General features: G+C 36.7%; 1 protein-coding gene across 1 annotated transcript in view; it reads left to right on the top strand.

Moving 5' to 3' along the window:
• LOC102754584 (chromosome unknown open reading frame, human C12orf50) overlaps positions 1–22,631 on the top strand; it is a 31,298-nt gene extending 8,667 nt beyond the window's left edge. The window contains exons 4-13 of the mRNA XM_006774731.1: positions 5,557–5,715; positions 8,084–8,161; positions 8,243–8,356; positions 10,663–10,773; positions 13,176–13,271; positions 15,156–15,272; positions 16,909–17,013; positions 17,250–17,456; positions 19,140–19,232; positions 22,606–22,631. Of these exons, the coding sequence (XP_006774794.1) occupies positions 5,557–5,715; positions 8,084–8,161; positions 8,243–8,356; positions 10,663–10,773; positions 13,176–13,271; positions 15,156–15,272; positions 16,909–17,013; positions 17,250–17,456; positions 19,140–19,232; positions 22,606–22,631 (1,106 nt within the window). The remainder of the gene's footprint in view (positions 1–5,556; positions 5,716–8,083; positions 8,162–8,242; positions 8,357–10,662; positions 10,774–13,175; positions 13,272–15,155; positions 15,273–16,908; positions 17,014–17,249; positions 17,457–19,139; positions 19,233–22,605) is intronic.
• Positions 22,632–22,991: the final 360 nt, after the last annotated feature.

The raw sequence follows: 22,991 nt of genomic DNA, 5'->3' as shown, positions 1-22,991 counted from the left end.
TCCCCACCCACTGTCCTCATCCATAGGTGCATGATTTTTGTCCAGTCTCTTCCCACATCTCCCACACCGCTTCCCCCAACCCAAGAATAGTCAGTCCATTCCCTTTCTATGTCTCTGATTCTATTATAATCACCAGTTCATTCTGTTCATCAGATTATTTATTCACTTTATTCTTAGATTCACTTGTTGATAGATGCATATTTGTTGTTCATAATTTGTATCTTTGCCTTTTTCTTCTTCTTCCTCTTATTAAAGGATACCTAGCTCTTCTTTGGGAATAGTTTACTCAACACTAAAGGATGGCTAAGGTTTTGTTTTTTTGTCATTTTACAGTAAACTTATTGAAGTCTCAGTCATGTCCCCTGATTAGATATCTTCCAGATCTGAATCTCCAAGCTTGAGTGATACGTGCAAAGTTCTGGTACTGCAAAGTGGTGGGGATAGGGGTGATGATGTCACATGATGAGAGTGATAATAGTGCTGATATTATTTGACTGTTTGCTCAAGTACCAAGGATTTTACCTGTATCAACTACTTTTCATATACAGTTCGTTCCTTCTTGTTACGATGATCCAACTATTCATGCCCCCCACCGAAGGCCAGTCTTCCACTTGTGCATTAGATCCCATCATGTACCTATTTAAGGTTATTACTCTAGCAGTTCACTTCTCTGTTTTTTCTGCATTATCATCTTTTTTTCTCCCTTTGCTGGATTAGTCCAATCAGCTTACAGGTATACTGTTTTGTTCTCATCTTTTTTTTTTTTTTAATAAAGGGTTTTTGTTTTGTTTTTTGGGGTGTTTTGTGTTTTTTTTTGCTCCATATTCTTGTTTTTCCGTTCCCATCATAGCAAAACATTTTTTAAAAAGCTGTCTGTGCTCACTTCCTTCATTTTCTTTTATCTCATTCAGTGTTGAATGTACCCTAATCAGGATGCATGCCACCAACCCTACCCAAACAACTTTTGCCAAGCTCAACAGTGAAGTCTGCTTTGCTAAATCTTATTTGCTATCTCAGCACCATTTGACATAGCTAAACACTTTTCCCATTCTTGAACCATTTTCTTTTTTTTTTTAAATATATTGTATTGATTTTTTACAGAGAGGAAGGGAGAGGGATAAAGATTAGAAACATTGATGAGAGAGGAACATCGATCAGCTGCCTCCTGCACACCTCCTATTGGGGATGTGCCTGCAACCAAGGTACATGCCCTTGGCCGGAATCAAACCTGGGACCCTTCAGTCCACAGGCAGACGATGCTCTATCCACTGAGCCAAATCGGTTAGGGCAGTGGTCTTTATTTTTGATGGTCTATCTTCTAAAACATTTTTGATTAAACCATTTCATCATAAATTTGAATAGTTGCAAAGGGTGTACTTCCCAACATTTTATCAATACTAAAATTTAAAAATAAAATTTTTATTATTTTTTATAATACATCCAATAACCTGTGAATTACCATAATGATCTGATGCCCATCATCTATTTAAAAAATATAAGAACAACAATCTCAAATTCAAACAGGTTCTAAAATTTATCTGGAAATTCAAAAAGCCAAGAATAGTCAAGACTTGCTGGAAGAAACCAAAATTATAGGACTTGTTCAACCAGATACCAAGGCTTCTAAAGTGATAAAGATTATGACAGTGTAGTGCTGGCTGAGCCAAACAAATTGACAAATGGAACAGAATAAAAATCTGGAACCATCCTTGCAGAGACGGACACTTGATTTGTAACAGGTAGCCTGACTGAGCGAGGGGGAAAGGATGGTCTTTTCAGTTAAGGAGGGAAAAATGAAATTCTCTCACACAATACATAAAAATCAATTGTAGGTAGGTCATAGACCAAAATGTAAAAGGTCAACCTTTAAAGGTTTCAGAAGGCAATCAGACACAAAAAAATATTGTCTATTCAAGAAAGGATGCATGAATTGGATACATTAATATAAAAATTTGTATTCGTTAAAAGGGTGTAAAGATAAGCCACAGAATGGGAGAAGATACTGTAGTACATGCCGTTTATATGATTCCCCCAAAGACTTGGACTCAATATTTGATGAAAAATCAAAAGGAAAGGCACTATTGACATTTTGTGCTGGATAATACTTTGTTGTGGGGGTGTCTAGCTATGCATCTTAGGATGTTTAGCAGCGCATCTACCCCTAGATGCCAACTCTTTGCAGTTGTGGCAACCAAAAATACATCCAACCATTCCCAAGTGTTCCTTAGGGGAAGCAGGTTAAAATTATCTCTGGTTGAGAACCACTGTGATAGAACAATGAGCAGAAAGCAGACAGTTGAAAATTAGGAGTCCAATGTCAGTCAACAAATGAAAATGTGATCATTTATTAGTAATTACAGAAATTAAAATTGAAAACCACTGATATATCATGATGCATCCATTACTAGCAAAAACATTTAAATCTGCCAGCTGTTGGTAAAGACAAAGAACATTGGGAATTCTCGTGCACTGTAGTTAGTTATATAGGTTGAAACAAGCAGTTTGGAAAACAATCTAAAATTATTTCATCAAGATAAAGTTATGCATAACTTAGGACTAGGATGCAGCTCAGAGTTATATTGTTGACTACATGAAGACAAAGAAGAAGATACTATTTGTTTCCATTTAAAAAAATGTTCAAAACTAAGCAAAATTAAACTTTAATTTTTTATAGATGCATACCTACTAATAAAACTAGAAGAAAAATCACAAAGTGTTTACCTATAATAGGTATGGAGAAGGAAAGTGGTATAAACTGGCCCTAGCTGGTTTGGCTCAGTGGATAGAGGGTCGGCCTGCTGACTGAAGGGTCCTGGGTTTGATTTCAGTCAAGGCCACATGCCCAGGTTTTGGGCTCAATCCCCAGTAGGGGGCGTGCAGGAGGCAGTCAAACAATGATTCTCTCTCATCATTGATGTTTCTATTTCTCTCTCCCTCTCCCTTCCTCTCTGAAATCAATAAAAATATATTTTTAAAAAAGTAAATGGTATAAACTGGAGAGGACACAGGCTATTTCTTGAGTTAGGTGTTAGCTTTGTGATGTTTGTTACATTATATCTTTTATGATTTGTGTACTGTCCTGCATATGTGCTATATTTCACAATTTAAAAAGGGTAATAAATATTTTAGTAAGCAATTTTTAAAAATTAATATTTTTCCTTCTCCTAAAACTATTTCCACTTCCTTCCTTCACATATTATTTATTGATTTTTAGAGAGAGTGGAAAGGAGGCAGGGGGGAGAGAGAAAAACATGGATGTGTGAGAGACATTAATTGGTTGTCTCTCCACATGAGCCTGATCTGGGCCCCGGGATTGAACCCACATCCCAAGTATGAGACCTTGACCAGAAATCAAACCCGCAACCCTTTGGTGCATGGGCTAATGCTCCTAATCACTGAGCCACACTGGCTAGGGCAATCCATAACTTTTAAATTGAATGCTGTTCTGAGTAACATGATCAAATCTCACATGGTCCTGCTCAGTCCTGCCCTGCACATGAATCATTCCTTCTAGTGTATTCAAGGTGTATATACTACCCACCTATTAATCACTTAGTAGCCCTCTCAGTTATCAAATTGTTATGGTATAGTAGTGCTTGTGCTCAAATAACCCTTGTTTTACTCAATAAAATTGTAGCAAACTCTATTAAAGAACATTAAAAAAGGATTGTAGTACATAACCAAATAGGACTTATCCCAGACATACAGATTGGTCTAACTTCAAAAAGTCAATGTAATACACCAAATCAATAAAATAAAGGGCAAAAAACACATGTTAATGATAATAGATGAAGAAAAAGCATTTGACAAAGCCATTGTCTCATGATAATAAAAACACTAAACAAGTTCTGAATAGGAAGGAACTTGCTCAACCTGATAGCTGTGGATTTTTCGTATATATCCTGTAGTGTACTTAATACTGAAGACTGAAAGCTTTCCCCACAAGATCAGCAACAAGATGAGGATGCTCATGCTTGCCAGTTATATTCAATCCAGAAGACTTGGACAATAGACAATTAAACCAATTAAAGGCATTCATATTGAAAGGGAAGAAGTAAAACTATCTTTATGGCATGATCTTTTATTTAGAAAATTCTAAAGATTGCAGGCTACAAGATTAATATACAAATATTATATTTCTATATACTATCAATAAATAAACTCAGTGAAAAAGTTCACTTACAATAAAAGAAAATATTTATGAATTTTTTTAACAAAGTGCAAAAATTATAAAACATTTTGAAAGAAATTAATGAAACTTAAAAAAATTAAATGCTAACCATTGTTTATAAATTGGTTTTTTGTTAATATGAAAATACTGACTTGACCTATAGCCCTATAGATTAACTTGACCTATAGATTCAATGCCACCCTTATTAAAATCCCAACTTATTTACAGAAATTGATAAGCTGATTCTGAAATATATAGGGAAGTTCAAGGGACCCAGAATAGTAAAAACAATATGGAAAATAAAGAATAACATTGGAAAACTCACACTTGATTTCAAAATCTAAAAATTACTACAAAGCTACAGTAATCATGATCATTTGATTCTGGCATAAAAATAGATATGTAAGTCTTCTCATGACCCAGGACCCCAGTTAGAAGATCATTGATTTGGAGCAGTGGTTTCCAAACTTGGCTGCCTTTATAATTTACCTGAGATATCGAAACAACAGTATAGATTTCCCAGCTTAATCCAGACCTGCTGAGCCAGAAGTTTAGAAAGCAGAGATCCAAAAGATGCTTTGAAAATTTTCTTTAGTTGACTCTGATAATTAGCCAGATTAGATAAATATTGGTGTAGAAAACAAAGAAAGTTGATTTAGTAATTATAAATGTACATGTATTCACTAGCCGCTTCCATTAATTGCTGGTTACTTATGAAGGTCAGAGAACATTTAAATATGACCTAGAGCTTTGGCTAGTCTAACTCCTGTGTAGCCAATAGAGAAATCCGAAGGCATCGTTTTTTCTTACTTCCAAATAAGATACACAAACTCTGCCAGCATAAGTTATGCCTTAAGTGAGCTTGACTTTGTTAATTTGTCATAATGTGATTCATTAAGTTATAGACTTATCCTGCAGATCTAATGTAAGAATATGGTAATGCTTGTGATCACTTTTGACTTATACCAAAAGTGTGTGATATACCAATTTTTGGTTAAATTACTATCTAATATGTATGTATTAATATACTTTCCACACCATCTAGGCCAGGGGTGGGCAAACTTTTTGACTCGAGGGCCACAATGGGTTCTTAAACTGGACCAGAGGGCTGGAACAAAAGCATGGATGGAGTGTTTGTGTGAACTAATATAAATTCAAAGTAAACATCATTACATAAAAGGGTACGGTCTTTTTTTTTGTTTTGTTTTATTCATTTCAAATGGGTCGGATCCGGCCCGCGGGCCATAGTTTGCCCACGGCTGATCTAGGCTGTTGATTTTTTATGTTAGTTTAATAACCTTTTCATAAATATACAGTTAATCAGGAGAACAACGGTTGATCATTATATATTTTGATAAGACTGAAATGTTGCATTTTCTCTGTAGATATTACACTACAAAAAGATACTCAGGAAGGAACTCCACCCCCGACCCAGAGTCAGGAGCCCCTGAAACCTCAGGAGAATATATCACGACCCATTCAACATCCTTTAGTTTTAAAAACCAACTTTGAGGAGGAAGAGGAGGAAGGAAATGAGCAGAATGGTTAGTAAACGTTTTCTCATATTTACAATGCACATTCAAAAAAACCTCATAATATTTTCCACATATTTTTTTACTTCTAGAGTTTTATAGTGTAATATATAAGGGCATATTTTGATGAGGAGATAGCTTTAAATTTAATAAGTATGCTAAATTCATTATGTTCTAATTTGCTCTATGTTTATACATGCTTATTATTTGGATTAGAAGGTTTTTGTTGTATAAGGGGTGGGAGACAGTTTTCCTGTTTAAATATGTAAAGTTGCTTGTATTGATATCAATCTCTTATTTTTAAAAGAGTTTTCACTGCTCATTTGCTTAATAAACTCCTTTTATTTATCTTTTATATATTATTATTGATTTCAGAGAGGGAGAGTGAGAGAGAGATAGAAATTTAAGTGATAAGAGAGAATCACTGATTGGCTGCTTCCTGCATGCCCTGCACTGGGGATCAAGACCACAATCTGGGCATGTGTCCTGACCAGAAATCAAACCGTGACTTCCTGGTTCATGGTTCAATGCTCAACCACTGAACCATGCCGGCCAGGCTCACTTATTTTACTTATATATAACTTAGCATTGATATGCCTGTGTCCATCTATTTATTGCATTACATCTATCAGTCTCACATTTAATCCTTAACATTATAAAGATCCATAGAACAGTTTAATCTAATAAAAGAGAAACATGCAAATTGACTGTACTTTTGCTATGCCTTAAGCCATGCCCACCGGCCAATCAGAGCGACTATATGCAAATTAAACCAATCAAGATGGCGGCCCGCAGCCACGGAGCTGGAGCAAGCAGGAGACTGGTTGCCCCGCTGAAGGGGTTGTGGCCAGCCTGAAAACAGCCATTAACCACTCACCCAGGCTGGCCAGGCACCCCAGCAGAAGAACCCCCTCCCTGAAGGGGGTGTGGCCAACCTGAAAATGGCCCTCAGCCCCTAACCCATCCTTGCTAGGCACCCCAGAGGGACCCCCACCCTGATCTGGGACACACTTCAGGGCAAACCAGCTGGCCCCCACCCATGCACCAGGCATATAATAAAAATAATAATATGCAAATTGACCCTAACAGCAGAATGACTGGGAATGACTGGTCACTATGACACACACTGACTACCAGGGGGCAGACGCTCAATGCAGAAGTTTCCCCCTGGTGATCAGTGCACTCCCACAGGGGGAGCTCTGCTCAGCTACAAGACAGGCTGTCAGCTGCCAGCACAGCAGTGATGGCAGGAGCCTCTCCTGCCTCCTCAGCAGCACTAAGGATGTCCGACTGCAGCTTAGGCCTGGTCCCCGCTGGCAAGTGGACATCCCTCGAGGGCTCCTGGGCTGCCAGAGGGATATCCGACTGCCAGCTTAGGCTCGGTCCCCCGGGAGCAGGCCTAAGCCAGCAGATGGACATCCCCTGAGTGGTCCCAGACTGTGAGAGGGCATAGGCCAGGCTGAGGGACCTCCCCAAGGGCATAAATTTTTGTGCACCGGGCCTCTAGTAATTTATAAAGCCCTATCTTTTGCATTATCCCAAGTAATCCTTGCAAAGGTATAAATAAGGTTAGAACTCAGTTCCTTTTCATCCTAGTCTATCCTGCTCCTTACATATTATCACAACACTGTGCTGCCAATATATATGCACAAACAAGATAAATATGCTGAAAAATAAACTCCCACTGTCTTTGCTTGGACTGTGTCTTTCTGTGAGCTACAGGCCACCCCAGTGAATATTCTGTTTTTGTCCGCTGTAGCTCCATGTTTCCCTTACCCACATCTTCCTCTAAACCAGTGGTTCTCAACCTTCCTAATGCCGCGATCCTTTAATATAGTTCCTCATGTTGTGGTGACCCCCAACCATAAAATTATTTTTGTTGCTACTTCATAACTGTAATTTTGCTACTGTTATGAATCGTAATGTAAATATCTGATTTGCAGGATGTATTTTCATTGTTACAAATTGAACATAATTAAAGCATAGTGATTAATCACAAACAAATATGTAATTATGTATGTGTTTTCCGATGGTCTTAGGCGACTGCTGTGAAAGGGTTGTTCGACCCCCAAAGGGGTCTTGACCCACAGGTTGAGAACCACTGCTCTAAACAAACAAAAATGATCTCAGCATGTGAATCTGTAGCTCCAGCTTAAGACACATAATGTATAATTAGTCATTTCTTTTCTCTTGACTGGTTCTAATATGTGAAATATAGAAATTAGAAATATTTTCCAGTCTACAAATTATTGATTTAAAAAATTAAAATAGCAAAATAGTAATCTATCCATGAGAACAATGGGATTTTTCATTTTGGTTAATACATTTTTAGATTATTTGGCTTTGGGACGATTTAATTTTAAAATTATATATCTTATAGATGCTTCAAGTTTATGGACAAAGACTCCTGAAGAAATTGAAGAAAAAAGAGCAATAAAGGAGATGTGTTATAAATCTGGTAAGAAATCAAACATTTGTGAATTTTCTAGTACTTGATGTGACAAATATACTAACCATTACTTTTCTTGTGGGAGATTAGGTGAATACTACAGGGTACATACGCCTCCAGATATTTCATCATCGAAAAGCACAGCCTCTACACCAGAAAAAGAGTTAGAAAAACCTTTGGAAAATGGCAGTGAATTACAAGAAGGTAAGAATTAAATGGCAGCATTTCAGAGATACTTGGTATGATAGGCTGTGAATTAGTTAGTAAGATATACTATAGAGTTAAGTGATAAATGGTACATCAAGATTGAGAGTGATAAGGAAGTTTCTTTATTGTGTGACCTAAATTTGATATAGAAAGCTGCTGTTAATATAATTAAGCTTTCCCAGAAGAGCACAAAATGAAGACTTCATGAATACATTGTGACACTATATAAACACTTTACAGTATTTCTGTAAATAGTTTGCTTTTATCATTTTATTTCTCTATAAAAATAAATCTCCATGTGAACAAGGAAATTTGTGAATAGAAAAGGCAACCTAGCCCTAAAGGAGATCCGTACAATGACATTAGTGACAGAACAAGGGTGCATTTGTTCATTGGATGAGTGCCTCTGTGTATCAGACAATTACAGGGGTGATTTAGGAAGATAATTCCAGGGCTGTGACTTTCATGGATCTTTGGCGAATCTGATTTTGGTGACTCTGATTTTGGTGAATCTGATTTGGCTGTTGGTGAACATGTTTCCTTTGGCAAGATAAGAACATTGTTTTCTGGCTACAAAACCAAGAACTCAGAGAAAATCCATAGATGCCATACATTTATATAATTTTCTTGCCACTAGGATGAGCTAAAAAACCAGTTTTGCAGCAGTAGGAGAAATCTAAATCTCTTCCTACCTAAAAATGAAATTTTTAAAAAGTTGGGAAAGCCTCCCAGGATCAAGATGAGTATAGAATAAAGATTAAAGTGCCTATCCTGGCCCTAGCCGGTTTGGCTCAGTGGATAGTGCCCTGGCCTGCGGACCACAGTATCCCAGGTTCCTTTTTGGTCAGGGGCACTATCTCTTGGCAGGGGCTCTGGTCAGGGGCGTGCAGGAGGCAACCAATCGATGTGTTTCTCTCAATCGATATTTCTCTCTGTCTTTCCCTCTCTCTTCTACTCTCCCTAAAAATCAATGGAGGATTAACAACAACAAAATGGAAAAATATCTCCAGGTGAGGATTAAAAAATAATGAATGAATGAATGAATGAATAAGTAAATAAAAAAAAAATAAAGTATGTCTTGCAAACCATTTAAACACATGGCGCTAGGTGGCAGCAGCACACCATCAGATGGTAGAACAATCAGCAAGAACTAGTTGAGGTAGAAGTCATGTAGGAAACAACAGGATTGCTCACATTACAGATTACCCACACAAAAAGAATCCCTAAAAACCCCCAAACAATAACAAAACAAAAGTAAAGAAACCAAGCTAGCAATGCATATTAAAAATGGTAGATAATAAAGACAATTATATGCACCTTGGCTTTATATTATGTTTTAAGAGGCTTTTTATGCCCTTCCCGGGTAGCTCAGTTTGCAGGTTGCAGACATGCCAAGATTGCAGGTTCCATCTCCTGTCAGGACACATTTAAGAAGCAACCAGCGATGCACAAAATAAGTGGAACAACAAAGCAATGTTTCTTTCTCTCTCCCTCTCTTAAATCAATCAATAAAAAAAGAAACAAAAAGCTTTTTATCTTAAAATAATTTCAGTTAATTCATGAACACTCTTTGCCCAGATTTCCCCAAATGTTAACATTTTACATATGTGATTTTCACTTTCTCTCTGTAAATATACACATTGTTATTATTATTTTTGAATTGTTAGTAAGTTTCATACATGATGCTCATACATTTATCTTACATAACTGGAGTATAAATATCAAATTCAGGAAAAATTTCCTGAACTGTTCCATTGATATCTTTTATAGCAAAATGAAGATTTTTTCCCCCCTGGTTTAGATTCCAATCACGCGTTTCATTAGATTGTCATATTTCTTTTATTCTGCTTTTAATAGTTTATTTTAGAAGAAAATTGGACATGTATAAGGGAAATGGTGAGAATTGTTTAGCACAGTATAATTAGCATTTTTTTCAGTAGTAGAGTGATACTTTTTACTCAATTTTTTCATAATGAATAGATATAAACAAATATAACAAAACTCATTATATAAGAAACATTAAATAATCTAAACACATGCACACATGATAATGTTAGATTGCTTAAATTTTTAAATTGTCATTATTAATTTTCCACATAGGAAAATAAATTTGTTTGACACTTTCCTGATAATTACAAAATGTGCTTAAAATTCATGTAATTTATTGTTCATCATGTCATTATATAAACAATTCTTTTGTTAATTTTTAGGTTTTTTACTATCATTATGAATTCTATCATAAACTTATGTAAGCACTCAATGGTTCCTGGGGTAATTTTTATTTTTATTTTTTTAATTTCAAGGGGATGGTCTTACAGTCCCAACAAAATTTAGCCTAATTGAAAGGCACGGTGAGGTCAAAGCATCATTGGATAGGAAACCAAGGACTGACATTGTTGCTTTTGAAAATGGAGGTGAGTTATTTTATTGCTGGTTGATCCTCAATATATCTTCATATAATAAATGAGTCTGAATTTTCTCTTATAACTAATTTTGTTTCATCAAAATCACTTGCCATGTTTATTGTTGGCTTTTGGTAAGCTCTTTAAGACCAGGAACTGCACATGATCAGTTGCCCCAGATGAATCCCTGTAGTAGAATATCTGGTAATGGCTGTGTTCTCTGTAAATATTTGTAAAATAATTGCCTTTATTATGTTTAGACAATTAAATGAGTGGGTGAATGGAAACATGTTTATAAAATTTACATGTGACTAGAAGTTAATATATTGGGACAATGAGCCAAGTTTAACAAGTAAACTCAAACTGGGATCAGCAAGGTCTTGCATTTTAACTCAAAATGGATTAAAGACCTAAAACAATACATTGCATAGAAGAAAACATAGATAGTAAGCTTATGGACCTTAGTCTTAAAGAAGATTTTATGAATTTGACCACAAAAGCAAGGGAAGTAAAGGCAAAAAATAAATGAACGGGACTATATGAAACTAAAAAGCTTCTGCACAGCAAAGGAAGCAGCCAACAAAACAAAAAGGCAACCAACCAAATGGAAGAAGACATTTGCAAACAACAGCTCCAGGAAGGAGTTAATATCCAAAATATATAAAGAACTTATACTACTCAACACCAAACGAACATACAATCCAATTAAAAAATGAGCAGAAGAACTGAACAGACACTCCTCCCAAGAAGAGATGCATACCCATGTCCGAGAGAGATATGGAAAGATGCTTAACTTCACTAGCTATTAGACAAATGCAAATCAAAGTACAATGAGATGCCACCTCATACCTCTTAGAATGGCTATTATCAAGAAGAGAAGTAATAGCAAGTGTTAGAGAGGTTGTGGAAGAAAAGGAAACCTCATTCCCACATTCACTGCTGCCAGAAAACTATACTGGTACAGCCACTATGGAAAACAATATGGTGGTTCCTCAAAATATTAAGAGTAGAGTTACCATATGACCCAGCAACCCATCTTCTGATTCCAAAACATTTATTCAGAGAGATATAAGCGCCCCTATGTTCATTGCAGTATTATTCACAGTGGCCAAGACATGGAAACAACCAAAGTGTCCTTCACTAGGTGATTGGATAAAGAAAATGTGATACATATATACAATGGAATACTACTCAGCCATAAGAAAAAGATTAAGTACTGCCATTTGCAATAACATGGGTGGATACTGAGAATATCATGCTAAGCAAAATAAGCCAGACAGAAAAAATTAAGAAGAATCATATGATTCCACTTATATCTGGGATGTAAAAAAAAAGCAACAAATGAAAAAAACAAGAAAAACACACAAAAACTCATAGACACAGAGAATGGTAGGGTGGTTACCAGAGGGAAGAAGGGGCGGGTGTGTAATGGGTAAAAGGGGTCAAATAAATGGTGAGAAAAGATGATTTGACTTTGAGAGGTGGGCGCACAATGCAATATACAGATGATGTATCATAGAATTGTACACTTGATATCTGAATAATCTTATTAATCAATGTCACCCCAGGGAATTTAATTCTAAAAATGCCTTATTAAAGATAAGGAAAAAAAGATCAAGACATTAATAGTAGGTTTTCTCCAATTTGGAAAAGACCTGACATGGTACAGATTGTAAGGGAATAATAAATGTTTGTTGCCCACAAGATTTCAAAATGATTCAGTAACATGTGTCATCTAGCAAATAGCTAAGGTAAAACTCACATTGAATTATTAGGAGGAGTATAGGAAGATAAGTATATGTGATAAGTCATGTAAAGTACTCAGGCAAGTGTCTGACATATAAAAGAAGGCTCCATAAATGTCAAATATTATTATACTAGTTTCACTGATTTCTGTACAGGGCAGCTCACATTTGGGTGTCACCTTTATAAAAGGTCATTTAAAACACGTATTGTATGTTGAGAAAGGGTGACTTGTGTGGTGAAGCACCTGACCATTAAGTACATAAGCAATATTTAACACAACTGTGTATATTTATCGTGAAAAATAGAAGATCTTTAAGGAAAAAAACCTGAATTCATATATCTGATGATATATGGAAGATAAATTATATTTACTCTATCTCTAAATGGTGAAAGATTATTTTACGTTAAAGGCAAATTAGTTGTGTTGACTATGTAAATTTTCTTGGAATCAGTATGTAAGTGTTCAGACTATGTATTCATATACACTTATATTTATATATATTAATCTAAACATATATGATATATATTGAGGTGGGGTTGGTATCATTGAGAACTGTGTAAAAAGAAGTGGACAAAAGAGATGTTATAGAAGTGATAATCCTGTATGGAAAGGTAATTTTGTAAAGCGTTCTGCCATCATTGCCACTAACAGTAAGGTACTGTCATAGGAGGTGATTGCTACATTCCACAGAGGATCATATTTCTCGGAGTAGATGAAAAGAAAGAGAAAGAAATCACCGTGTCGAAATGTTCAAATACTAAAGGTAATAAACCATTTATTATTTTAATCAATTTTAATTCGAATCGATGCGTTAAACATAAAGCTTAATTTTTGTGGAAGTACATAATAGGCAAAGTAATAAATAAAGCTTTTTGCTAAATACACTAAATAGGAGTCAAGAGACCTAAGGTTCCAGTCCTGGCTCTGTCCCTAATTGTTTGAACATGGTGCTTTATCTGATTAGCCTGAAAAATTAGCCTGTAGGGCTACATAATTTCTAGGAGTCTTGCTAGCTCTAAAGTTATTGGCCCTCTTAAATGGTAGTACTAAGTCATTTTTAGTTTCTTTTTCCAACTTCAAGCACTCAGTGTGATTGCATTTTCCTAGAAAGCTTCGTTTCTGACCACGGTGAAGAGTTTTAATCTCATGATGACTTCCCCATTTAATAATTATTACTAACGATAGTCTGTAAATAATCAAGATATAAGATAATAAAATACTCCCTCAATGTTTTATGATGCCCTTACCATGCTTAGTATCTACCAACTGGTACCTCTCTGTGGGGCAGCTCTCCCAGTCACATTACATATTCTCCATCTAAATATTAAACAACCTCATCTACTGTTTTCTTCCACTAATAAATGTTCTCAAGAATAGGAAAAGGCACTTGTAATCAAATTCAAGGATTGTTCATTGAAAATTTATGTAAATCTCTCTTCCTTTCTTTCTCAGAGATGAAAAAATTTTGCCTAATCCACACACAAAAAAACCAAACACCCTACTCAAAAAATACACTAATTACAGTAGCTATTACTCATTTAAATTGGCATATTTTATGTCAAATTGATAATGGCTGTTTAAGTTAATTAAAATGAGCCCTGGCCGGTGGTACCCAGTAGTTGGAGAGTGGGCCCCGAGCACTGAAGGGTCATGGATTTGATATCAGGTCCAGGGAGTGTACCTGTGTTGTAGGGTTCCATCCCTGGCCAGGGCACGTGCAGGAGGCAACCGATCAATGTGTCTGATTCTCTCTCTCTCTCTCTCTCTCTCTCTCTCTCTTTCTCTCTCTCTCTCTCTCTCCTTCTCTCTCCCCATTGCCTCCCTTCCTTCCACTCTATCTAAAAATAAATGGAAAAATATCCTTGGGTGAGGATTAACAAAAACAAAATCTAATAAAACAAAAAAACCCCAGCTCTTCAGTTGCACTAGCCATAGTCCAAGTATTCATTATCCACAAGAGACTAGTTAGTGGTTTAGACTATTTTCGTCACTGAAGGGAGCCCTGCTGGGTAGTCCTGCTCCAGAGCATAGGACAAGTGAAAGTTATTACATTAGAAATATTTTTGGCAGCCCTGACCGGTTTGGCTCAGTGGATAGAGCGTCGGCCTGTGGACTGAAAGGTCCCAGGTTCGATTCTGGTCAAGGGCATGTACCTTGGTTGTGGGCACATCCCCAGGAGGAGGTGTGCAGGAGGCAGCTGATCGATGTTTCTCTCTCATCGATGTTTCTAACTCTCTATCCCTCTCCCTTCCTCTCTGTAAAAAATCAATAAAACATATATTTTTTAAAAAAAGAAATATTTTTTGGGGTCTCAATTTAAATTGGCACATTTTATATCAAATTGATAACCTTTTAATTCTTTATGGAGTTATTAAAAATAGTTATTAAAAATACTGCCACAAATACGTAATTTACATATTGAAAATAATGACTTGTATTACTGGATTTTTAACGTTTTGTTGGTGACAAATTTGGGGGACTCTAGGCAGTGATTAGGAAATTTCAATAATGCATTCTAAAAATTAGCATACATATGTATATTTTTAAAAGTAGTATGCCCATCATATAATGTTTGAAAAGTGAAATACTAACCGAGACACTTCTTTTACTAATACTGACGTTTTATTTTTTTAATTTGCTTTAAAAAACAACAAGGACAGTCCTCATCCAAAGCGTTCCCTAGCTACCCGACTAGCACCTACATCGCATGTATTAAATGCTACTGAGAATATCAGTTTGAAGTGCAGAGAGGACCCCTCTTCAAGTGAGAGCTCTCTTTTTGGCCTTAGATATATTTGTCTTACCATGGATTTGTTTTGCTTACTTGAAATAGAATCTTAAAAAAAGAAATTTAAAAAGGATGGTTTAAAAATTATTCAAGATTAAGAATTAAAGACAACATTATTTTACTAGCTTTGGCAATGAATTGTGATGTAGGTCCTAGTAAATAATATACTTTCCCACTATTTTAATTTAAGTATTAAAATTAATAGTATACAACCTTCTCAGAAGATTTATTAGTGCTGCCCTTCTAATGTAACCCATACTAGAATACAATGATAGGTTTTTATTATGTTTTGGATTATTTTTCTTGATTTGGCTTCTCCTTGCCATTCAGTACTCTAAGCTACTTTTTGTGATACAATTAAGACCCACGACTCTTCCTCTCTGTTTTCTTCCATCCTTTCTCCTTTCCCTTATTTCAATTATCGAACCCATATATCATCCTTGGATCCCAGAGAAGCACTAAGGGAACTATGATGCTTTACCCTCAAGAAGCTCAGTTTAGTGGCATTTGTAAAAATATGGTTTCCAAAACCTAGGAGCAGGAGCATGAGAATAAGGGTGGAGCGTGATATTTGCACAGGAGGCGGAGAATCTGTCTCATTGAAGGCCTAATGCTTAAGCTGAGGTTGAGAGCAAAGGCAAAGACATGTATCGGTCCACTGTAGAGAGCCAATGCAATCCACACAGTGCATTTCTTACGTGCGAATACTCAGATCCCTCTGCAGTGGTTCTCAACCTTCTGGCCCTTTAAATACAGTTCCTCATGTTGTGACCCAACCATAAAATTGTTTTCGTTGCTACTTCATAACTGTAATGTTGCTACTGTTATGAATCGTAATGTAAATATCTGATATGCAGGATGGCCTTAGGCGACCCCTGTGAAAGGGTCCTTTGACCGCCAAAGGGGTCGCGACCCACAGATTGAGAACCGCTGCTCTACAGAGAAGTAACAAAGAATGCTCCTTTCTACTAAATTATTTTAAGAGTGTCTGGAGAAATATACCTTAAAAATTTCTGGAAAATTTAGCATGCCTATAAAATTTTTGATGAAAAATTATGCAAGTAAGAAGTGAATAATCTAGTAATATTAATACTTATAAATTCTGATCACTTGGTCTTGTTTTACTAAACTGTCTATACTCAAAACTTCTTAAGATCTTAAAAGGAAAAGGTAAAATTCTCTAAAAGTGTTTTACATTAATCCAACTTCCTCAGAAGTCATAGTTTTGCCTAAAAATGTATAAAAAGTTTTATGTTCAAAATAGCAATTCCAAAACTACTTGTAATAACATTGTAATGAGATAGACACATAATTATGTCTGGAATGCAATTTTATGTTCTTTAAAAGGAATCCGCACATTCCTTTGAAGACAAGCATTTTTCTCTGAGGAATGCTAATTATTGAACGTTTTCTCATGTATTTTCAAGATAGATTTTTGGAGGCTATTTAAAAATAAATCACCCTTTGTTCTGGAAAGTAAAGTATTAGGATGGTGAATCATTTTTTTCCTCTTGTGTGGCATGTGAATGCACAGATATGTAATTATCACCTACACTAATTTTCAGACGAAAGCATCTTTTAAAAAACTGTAAAAATTTGTATTTCCTCTAAGTGAATGATGTCCAGCCAGTGAGGAAGCCTCATTTTAAAGGCGTGAAAAAAAGAAAATGGGTTTATGATGAACCAAAGAACTTTCCTGGCCAAGGAATGCGGAGAGGTAGAGTGTCTCTATATTTGATATTTCTAAATTGTAATTTGAAAATATATTAAATATCAAACAATATTTTATACCTGAAAATCAAATTGTGAAATGTGTTATTTTAGGTGTCAACCTAACTCCAATAAACTTAGTTCTTTTAGCTTGCATTGTCTTCCAATGTTATTAATTGGTATGAAACCAGCTCTTTCTTTTCTCCTCACTCCCCCCCCCCCCCCCGCCTTTTTCTTTTACAGCACTACAGACCCCAAATCCAAAAAATAAAACTAGTTACCATCGCAGTAATAAAGACAGAAATGCTGAGAATGCATCCTATATCCACGTTCAGAGGGATGCTGCTGTCAGGACTGTCTCATTAAATGCACCTCCCTGCAGCAGGCCCACACATGGCTTCTACAATAAAGTCAACGCTAACAAGGAACCCAAACTCAATCTCTGTCCAGGTGGGGCTCTTTATTTACTGGTCTGTGGTTTGCTTTCCCTTGGAATTTCCTGGTGGCTCAATGAATCTTTGCTGCTACCTACTCCCCTTATCCTTTTCCAGGTCATCACCACCAGCTGCGAAAGCCAGTGGAAGGGATTCTTCCATATGCCGGAGTGCACGTGACTCAAAGGCTGTGGAAAAAAATAAGTTGGTGCAGATGACTGGGCACTGAAGCTTCCTAGCTCTGTGTCTCAGAGCACTGCACTTTGCTCCCCCTGGATAGCTTTATTTCCCTCTTGAGGGCTGTTGGCAGATGCTTGACATTTCCTTGTTGCACTAACTGCATTGTTCAAGGATCATTTCAGGCCCATGCCTTGCCTTTTCTCTAGATCTTCGTGATTACTTTCTGAAAGGGTTAGTTTGAGGGTTAACTGCAATATTTTTGACAAGCTCTTGTCTCTCCCACCATGCCCAGATTGCTTCTAAATCATTTCATCACATAATAGGCAAAATCATGGTATATGTCAGGAAGTACAAGGCCCCAAGGGAGGAGGGAAGAAATCTCTTTTTCTTCCTGTCTCAGACGAATTTTGCTTTTTCAAAGTTGGGTTTAACTTTTCTCAACTAAGAAAAGGCCACTCAATTCCCTAAAACTGCATGCTTACATTTTCCTCTGTTCACAGCCTGATCAGTGGAGTTCTGAATGTTGTGTACTTTGTGCAACATGAGTGAAAACTCTATGTCTCACTTAGGATCTTTGTTTTACAATTTAAATTGAATTTAACTTTTTAAAGTTGTTGTTCTTCTGTTTTCAAACAGAATGATGTAAAAATAAGGATACTCTTAGGTTAATAAAAAGGCTTTTAATTTTATTTCTTACTATCATGACATTATTACTAATTTTTTTATAGTTCCCTGTTCGTAAGTGGCTGTGAAGAATACAGTGACTTCCAGAATAGTTTTGTGCCATTGTCTATATTTGTGTTAGGGTGGCCACTGTTATACTCACTAATCCCTTTGCATCATTAGTGCAAATGTCAACAAGAGAAAGAGCAAACCCATTTTTAGTATTTTGGACCAGGCGTTGAGAATCACAGTTGCATAGTCATACTTGGAAACCCAAATGCAACATTGCTAGATGAGAGTTAAATATAGAGCTCTCAATAGATATTTTAAGACCAAGTTAGTATATACATGCTTTGGTTTCCTGGAACAGTAAGTTCTCTATGGTAGAGCAATCTGCTATCATGGGAGTCACTTCATGGAGGGAAAAGGGAGTAGAGCTGTATCTCCTACTTCATTCTTCCTTCCTTCCTACCTTTGGGCGTCTCCTCCCCTGCTGGCCCGGTCCTTCCTTCCTTTCTAAAAATATTAGCAGAATTGCATGAAAAATCATAGTTAAACAAGGCAAAGAAATATTTTTTATCTCATTCAGATACTATTTTCTCCTCTAGCTTAGTCTCAAGGCAGACAGTCTTATTTGAGGACCTGGACAGCCAATTAAGAGAATGTGTACCCATGTTCATTGATAACTTAAATAGTCGTAATAAGCTCATTTTTGTCACTGATCCCTTAGCTTTGAAATGGTAACATGAATTAGAGAATTATATCTCTGAGAGGTTTATAAATTTGAAAAACTCCTAGAATATGATTTTAAAATTATACAATATTTAACTCAGTCTTCTTTTTTTCTCTCTCTCAGATAAGTATATGTCAACACCATATAATGGATCAGCTTGGCGAAAAAGAATTCCTTTTTCAAAAGCATATTCAAAAACTCAAAAGATATATACAGGTAAACTTTTACTAATATTTAATACATTATACAATCCTAAGAATGAATGACAAGTTTTTAAGCTCAAGGAACATAATTTAGGAAATTTGAACAATTTCATGATATATATGAACATCATTACTTGGAGTTTCATAGATCTTTTTGTATTAGCAATTTAATTTTGCTTTGTTTTACTGTGTTCTACTTTGCCTACTTTTATGTGTTACCAAAAATCTTTTGACATATTTCTCTCCTTAGCTACAAGCATAGCAGCTGCAGGATTATATAACATCTTAAGATGCATTCTTTGTTGAACCACAAAGCAAATATATAAAACCATATTTTTGAAACAAAGTATTAAAGCCCTACTCTGTTCACCATCAACAAATATTGGCTGGTGGAGACTTATAGGTCCCCTAAGATACAGTTTTCAGGTCGGGAGATTCATAATGACTGTGGTTTCCCATCGTTGTGTTCTTTTCTCTGAGAAGGGGTGGGACCCTTGGAATCTCCCAGGGCAGAGGCTTATAGACCCAACCTCAGATGGTCTTTTGGCTAAAAATCTTGATGTCTTCTCCTGGCTTATTCTGGGGCTGGCTGAGTAGGTTTGGAAAACCACACAAGGTAAAATGGTTTCAGTTTATTTCTCAGAAAATTGAACGTTTCAGGAAAAATTATAGAGAGGGAATTCCTAGATCAGTAGCCTAGAATTTTCAGAATCATCTGAAATGCATACGCTTTTATACAAGAGCTTTCCAGAATGAACTAGAACATATCCAGACTAGAAACTGTCCCCTTTCCAAAGTAAATAGCTAGGATTTTCTAAAGCAGTATTTCTCTAAACTCCTTTGAGTGCAGCAATGACATAGTACGCAGACTTGCTTGTATATATATGTACTGGAGTCAATTGTTTTTTCCTTTTTCCCATTTCTTCCCCAAACATATTGCATTGCAAGAAAATTCTATTGCAGCACAATTTGACTATATTTTCTCTTAATTTTGTATCGGTTTTTACATATGATGGCACTTAATTTTAGGGGGAAGGAAGTGAAAAGTCAGTGGAAATCCTGGATAAAACCACAGATTGTTGAGTCACACAATTTTCTCCCATGGTTTCCTTGTGGGTGGGAGTTATTTGGAGCATTAAGGGATGTACTTTTCACCCATGCACCGTCCCAGTAACTGCTCTTTTATTCCAGCAGCCTTCTCCCTCCCATCCCAGATAGTTAAACATGAATTACAGAAGGATTTTGGAGAGGGGGTGGATGACTTTAAGTTGAGACCATGAAGCATGCACCACCCATGCACAGCAGGGGAAAGGGGATGTGACAGGATGTGAACTAACAAAACCACTTCTTTTCTTTCAACCCTGGAGAGTTATAACGAGGGCCTGGAGAAGCAGCAGGAGACTAGATACAATGTGAAGCCACTCTTTGGCCCCTTCTTCTTTTCTCTCACCACCTCAGCTATGCCAGGACCCAGGTGTAGAAAGACCAATGATAGAATCTCCCTTGAAGTTTATAAGAACCTGGGCATAAAGTGGATCTGCAGTACACTTCCCAGAGGCAACTCTGGAGGGGTTGGGGTGGGGAGGGGTTGGGGTGGGGGAAGCTTTGAAGAGAATTTCTCAATGCCATCTGGTGGTGGCTTGGCTGCAGGGCAAGCCATGTCTACGATGAAAGGGTTGGAGACTACTTGAAATTTCCCAACTCCACGTCTGCTTAGGAGAGCATCACCTATTCCTGTGAGTTTCAATGAGAGTGAGTTTCTTGGAGAGAGGACAAGTGAGTCTACACAAAGCCTCCTGGCTGGGACTGGTAGCAGCAGGAAGATACCTTTTTGGTTAGGTCCTATTGGAGGGGAGAGCTCAGCTGGAACCTCAACAGATTGCTCTGCTATTATCCACCAATCAAACCCTTGTTCCTTGAAGTATGACTTGAGGACCTCCAGCAACGACATCACCTAGAACAGTGATGGTGAACCTTTTGAGCTCGGCGTGTCAGCATTTTGAAAAACCTTAACTTAACTCTGGTGCCGTGTCACATATAGAAATTTTTTGATATTTGCAACCATAGTAAAACAAAGATTTGTATTGTTGATATTTATTTTATATATTTAAATGCCCATTTAACAAAGAAAAATCAACCAAAAAAATGAGTTTGCGTGTCACCTCTGGCACGCGTGTCATAGGTTCGCCATCACTGACCTAGAAACCTGTTAGAAATGTGGAATCTCCGTCTCACACCTGCTGAATCAGAAGCTGCATTTAACAAAATCCCCAGGATGCACATTCAAGATTGAGAAACCTTCGTCTGTGTATTTGGGCCACCATTCCCAGCACATGGTCCAAATCTTATTGAGACACGAGATTTTTGAAATAGTGTTTCTCTTCCCAGTTGTCACAGAACAGCAAACATTCTTCCCTGTCCCAACCCTAGAAATTAGGATAAGCAGCAGGGAGATGTGGGAGGGAGAAAAACCCTGAGAAAGAATTTCAAATATGAATGTGATTGAAATATAAATATGAATTAACTAAGAAATCACTGAGTTTGATAAAGTTTTTGTGCCAAGTACCAATAAGTTTTACATCAGGCAAAATGGGGACTTACAGTCAAAAAATCAAAACCAGTTGTAAAAAATAAAATTAGTTTTTTTATTTTCCCAAGCTTTTGACTGGGGAATTTGTGACCCTTAAACTCTTATCCATGCCAGTTGTTTTCATCACCAGAGTAAGAGAGAAAGATTAGCTGGTATTTCCTCCCCTGCCCCTCCTGCTAGGGCACAGAGGAGCGATTTCAGCATTTCCCAGTGGGCAGATGGACTGCTAGAAACAGGCAGCAGAACACACCAGCTGCCACTAGTCTATTCTTCTAAAAAAAATCTGCGAGCCAAGGCCACAGAAATATAAATGGGCAAGAGGAGCCTTTTGGGAAAAATGTCATTGGCTGCTATGAAGATAATGCAATAGGAGAGGAAAATGCGTGTTAGGAATTGAGGGAAGTTGCTGAAGGCAATCAGAGATGTTTTTCTCATTGCCAGCCTTCCTTGAGGCCACATGTCCTTTCTGATAGAGACATAGCTGGTGTGGCTGGCGGTACTGACGCCATAGGATGGAACATTCATTCTGCTCATTCTGGCTGCTCCATGGTGTAGCCTTATATATAGTATTTTTCCATTCCTTCCCAGTCCTCCATCCAAATCCAAAACGCAGTAAACTTCAGAAAGAAGGTGGAATTAGTTTGAATGGGCTTCAGACAACTTATGAATTAAAACAATAGTTTCATTTTTGTTTTGCGTTTAGATTTATGGTAATTAGCAAAAGACATGCAACATGTCAGTACTTTAAAGATTGCTGAAAAAAACTAATTGAAATGTTTTTTTTTTGTTTTACTAGAGCCAAGAAGAAATGGGAGCAAGTAAACCTGCAGGTTGAGAGAAGAGAAAAATGAAAAAGAAAAGTCCCAGACATCATTTGATTTATAATCAAAAATGAAAATTCAAAGAATGAGATATTCAAGTACTCCCTACTGTATACTGGGTAGCCAAAGATGATAAATGCAAATTCTGAAAATAAGATGCAGGAAGTACATTGTACTCTTTCACAACTGATAAAAATGCAAATTGCAAACAGCTGCCTGCGTATTTATATAGGTCTGGAATTCATTTGATGCATTGCCACAACATTTAATAAAATTTAAAAGTTTGACAATTAAAATCATTCTTTAACTGTAAACTAAGTTAGATTGAACAGATTGAGGAGCAAAATTGTGCCTTTGATGT

Source organism: Myotis davidii, unplaced genomic scaffold (assembly GCF_000327345.1).
Source record: "Myotis davidii unplaced genomic scaffold, ASM32734v1 scaffold108, whole genome shotgun sequence".
NCBI classification, from domain to species: Eukaryota; Metazoa; Chordata; class Mammalia; order Chiroptera; family Vespertilionidae; genus Myotis; species Myotis davidii.
This window is presented reverse-complemented; position numbering and strand designations above follow the sequence as displayed.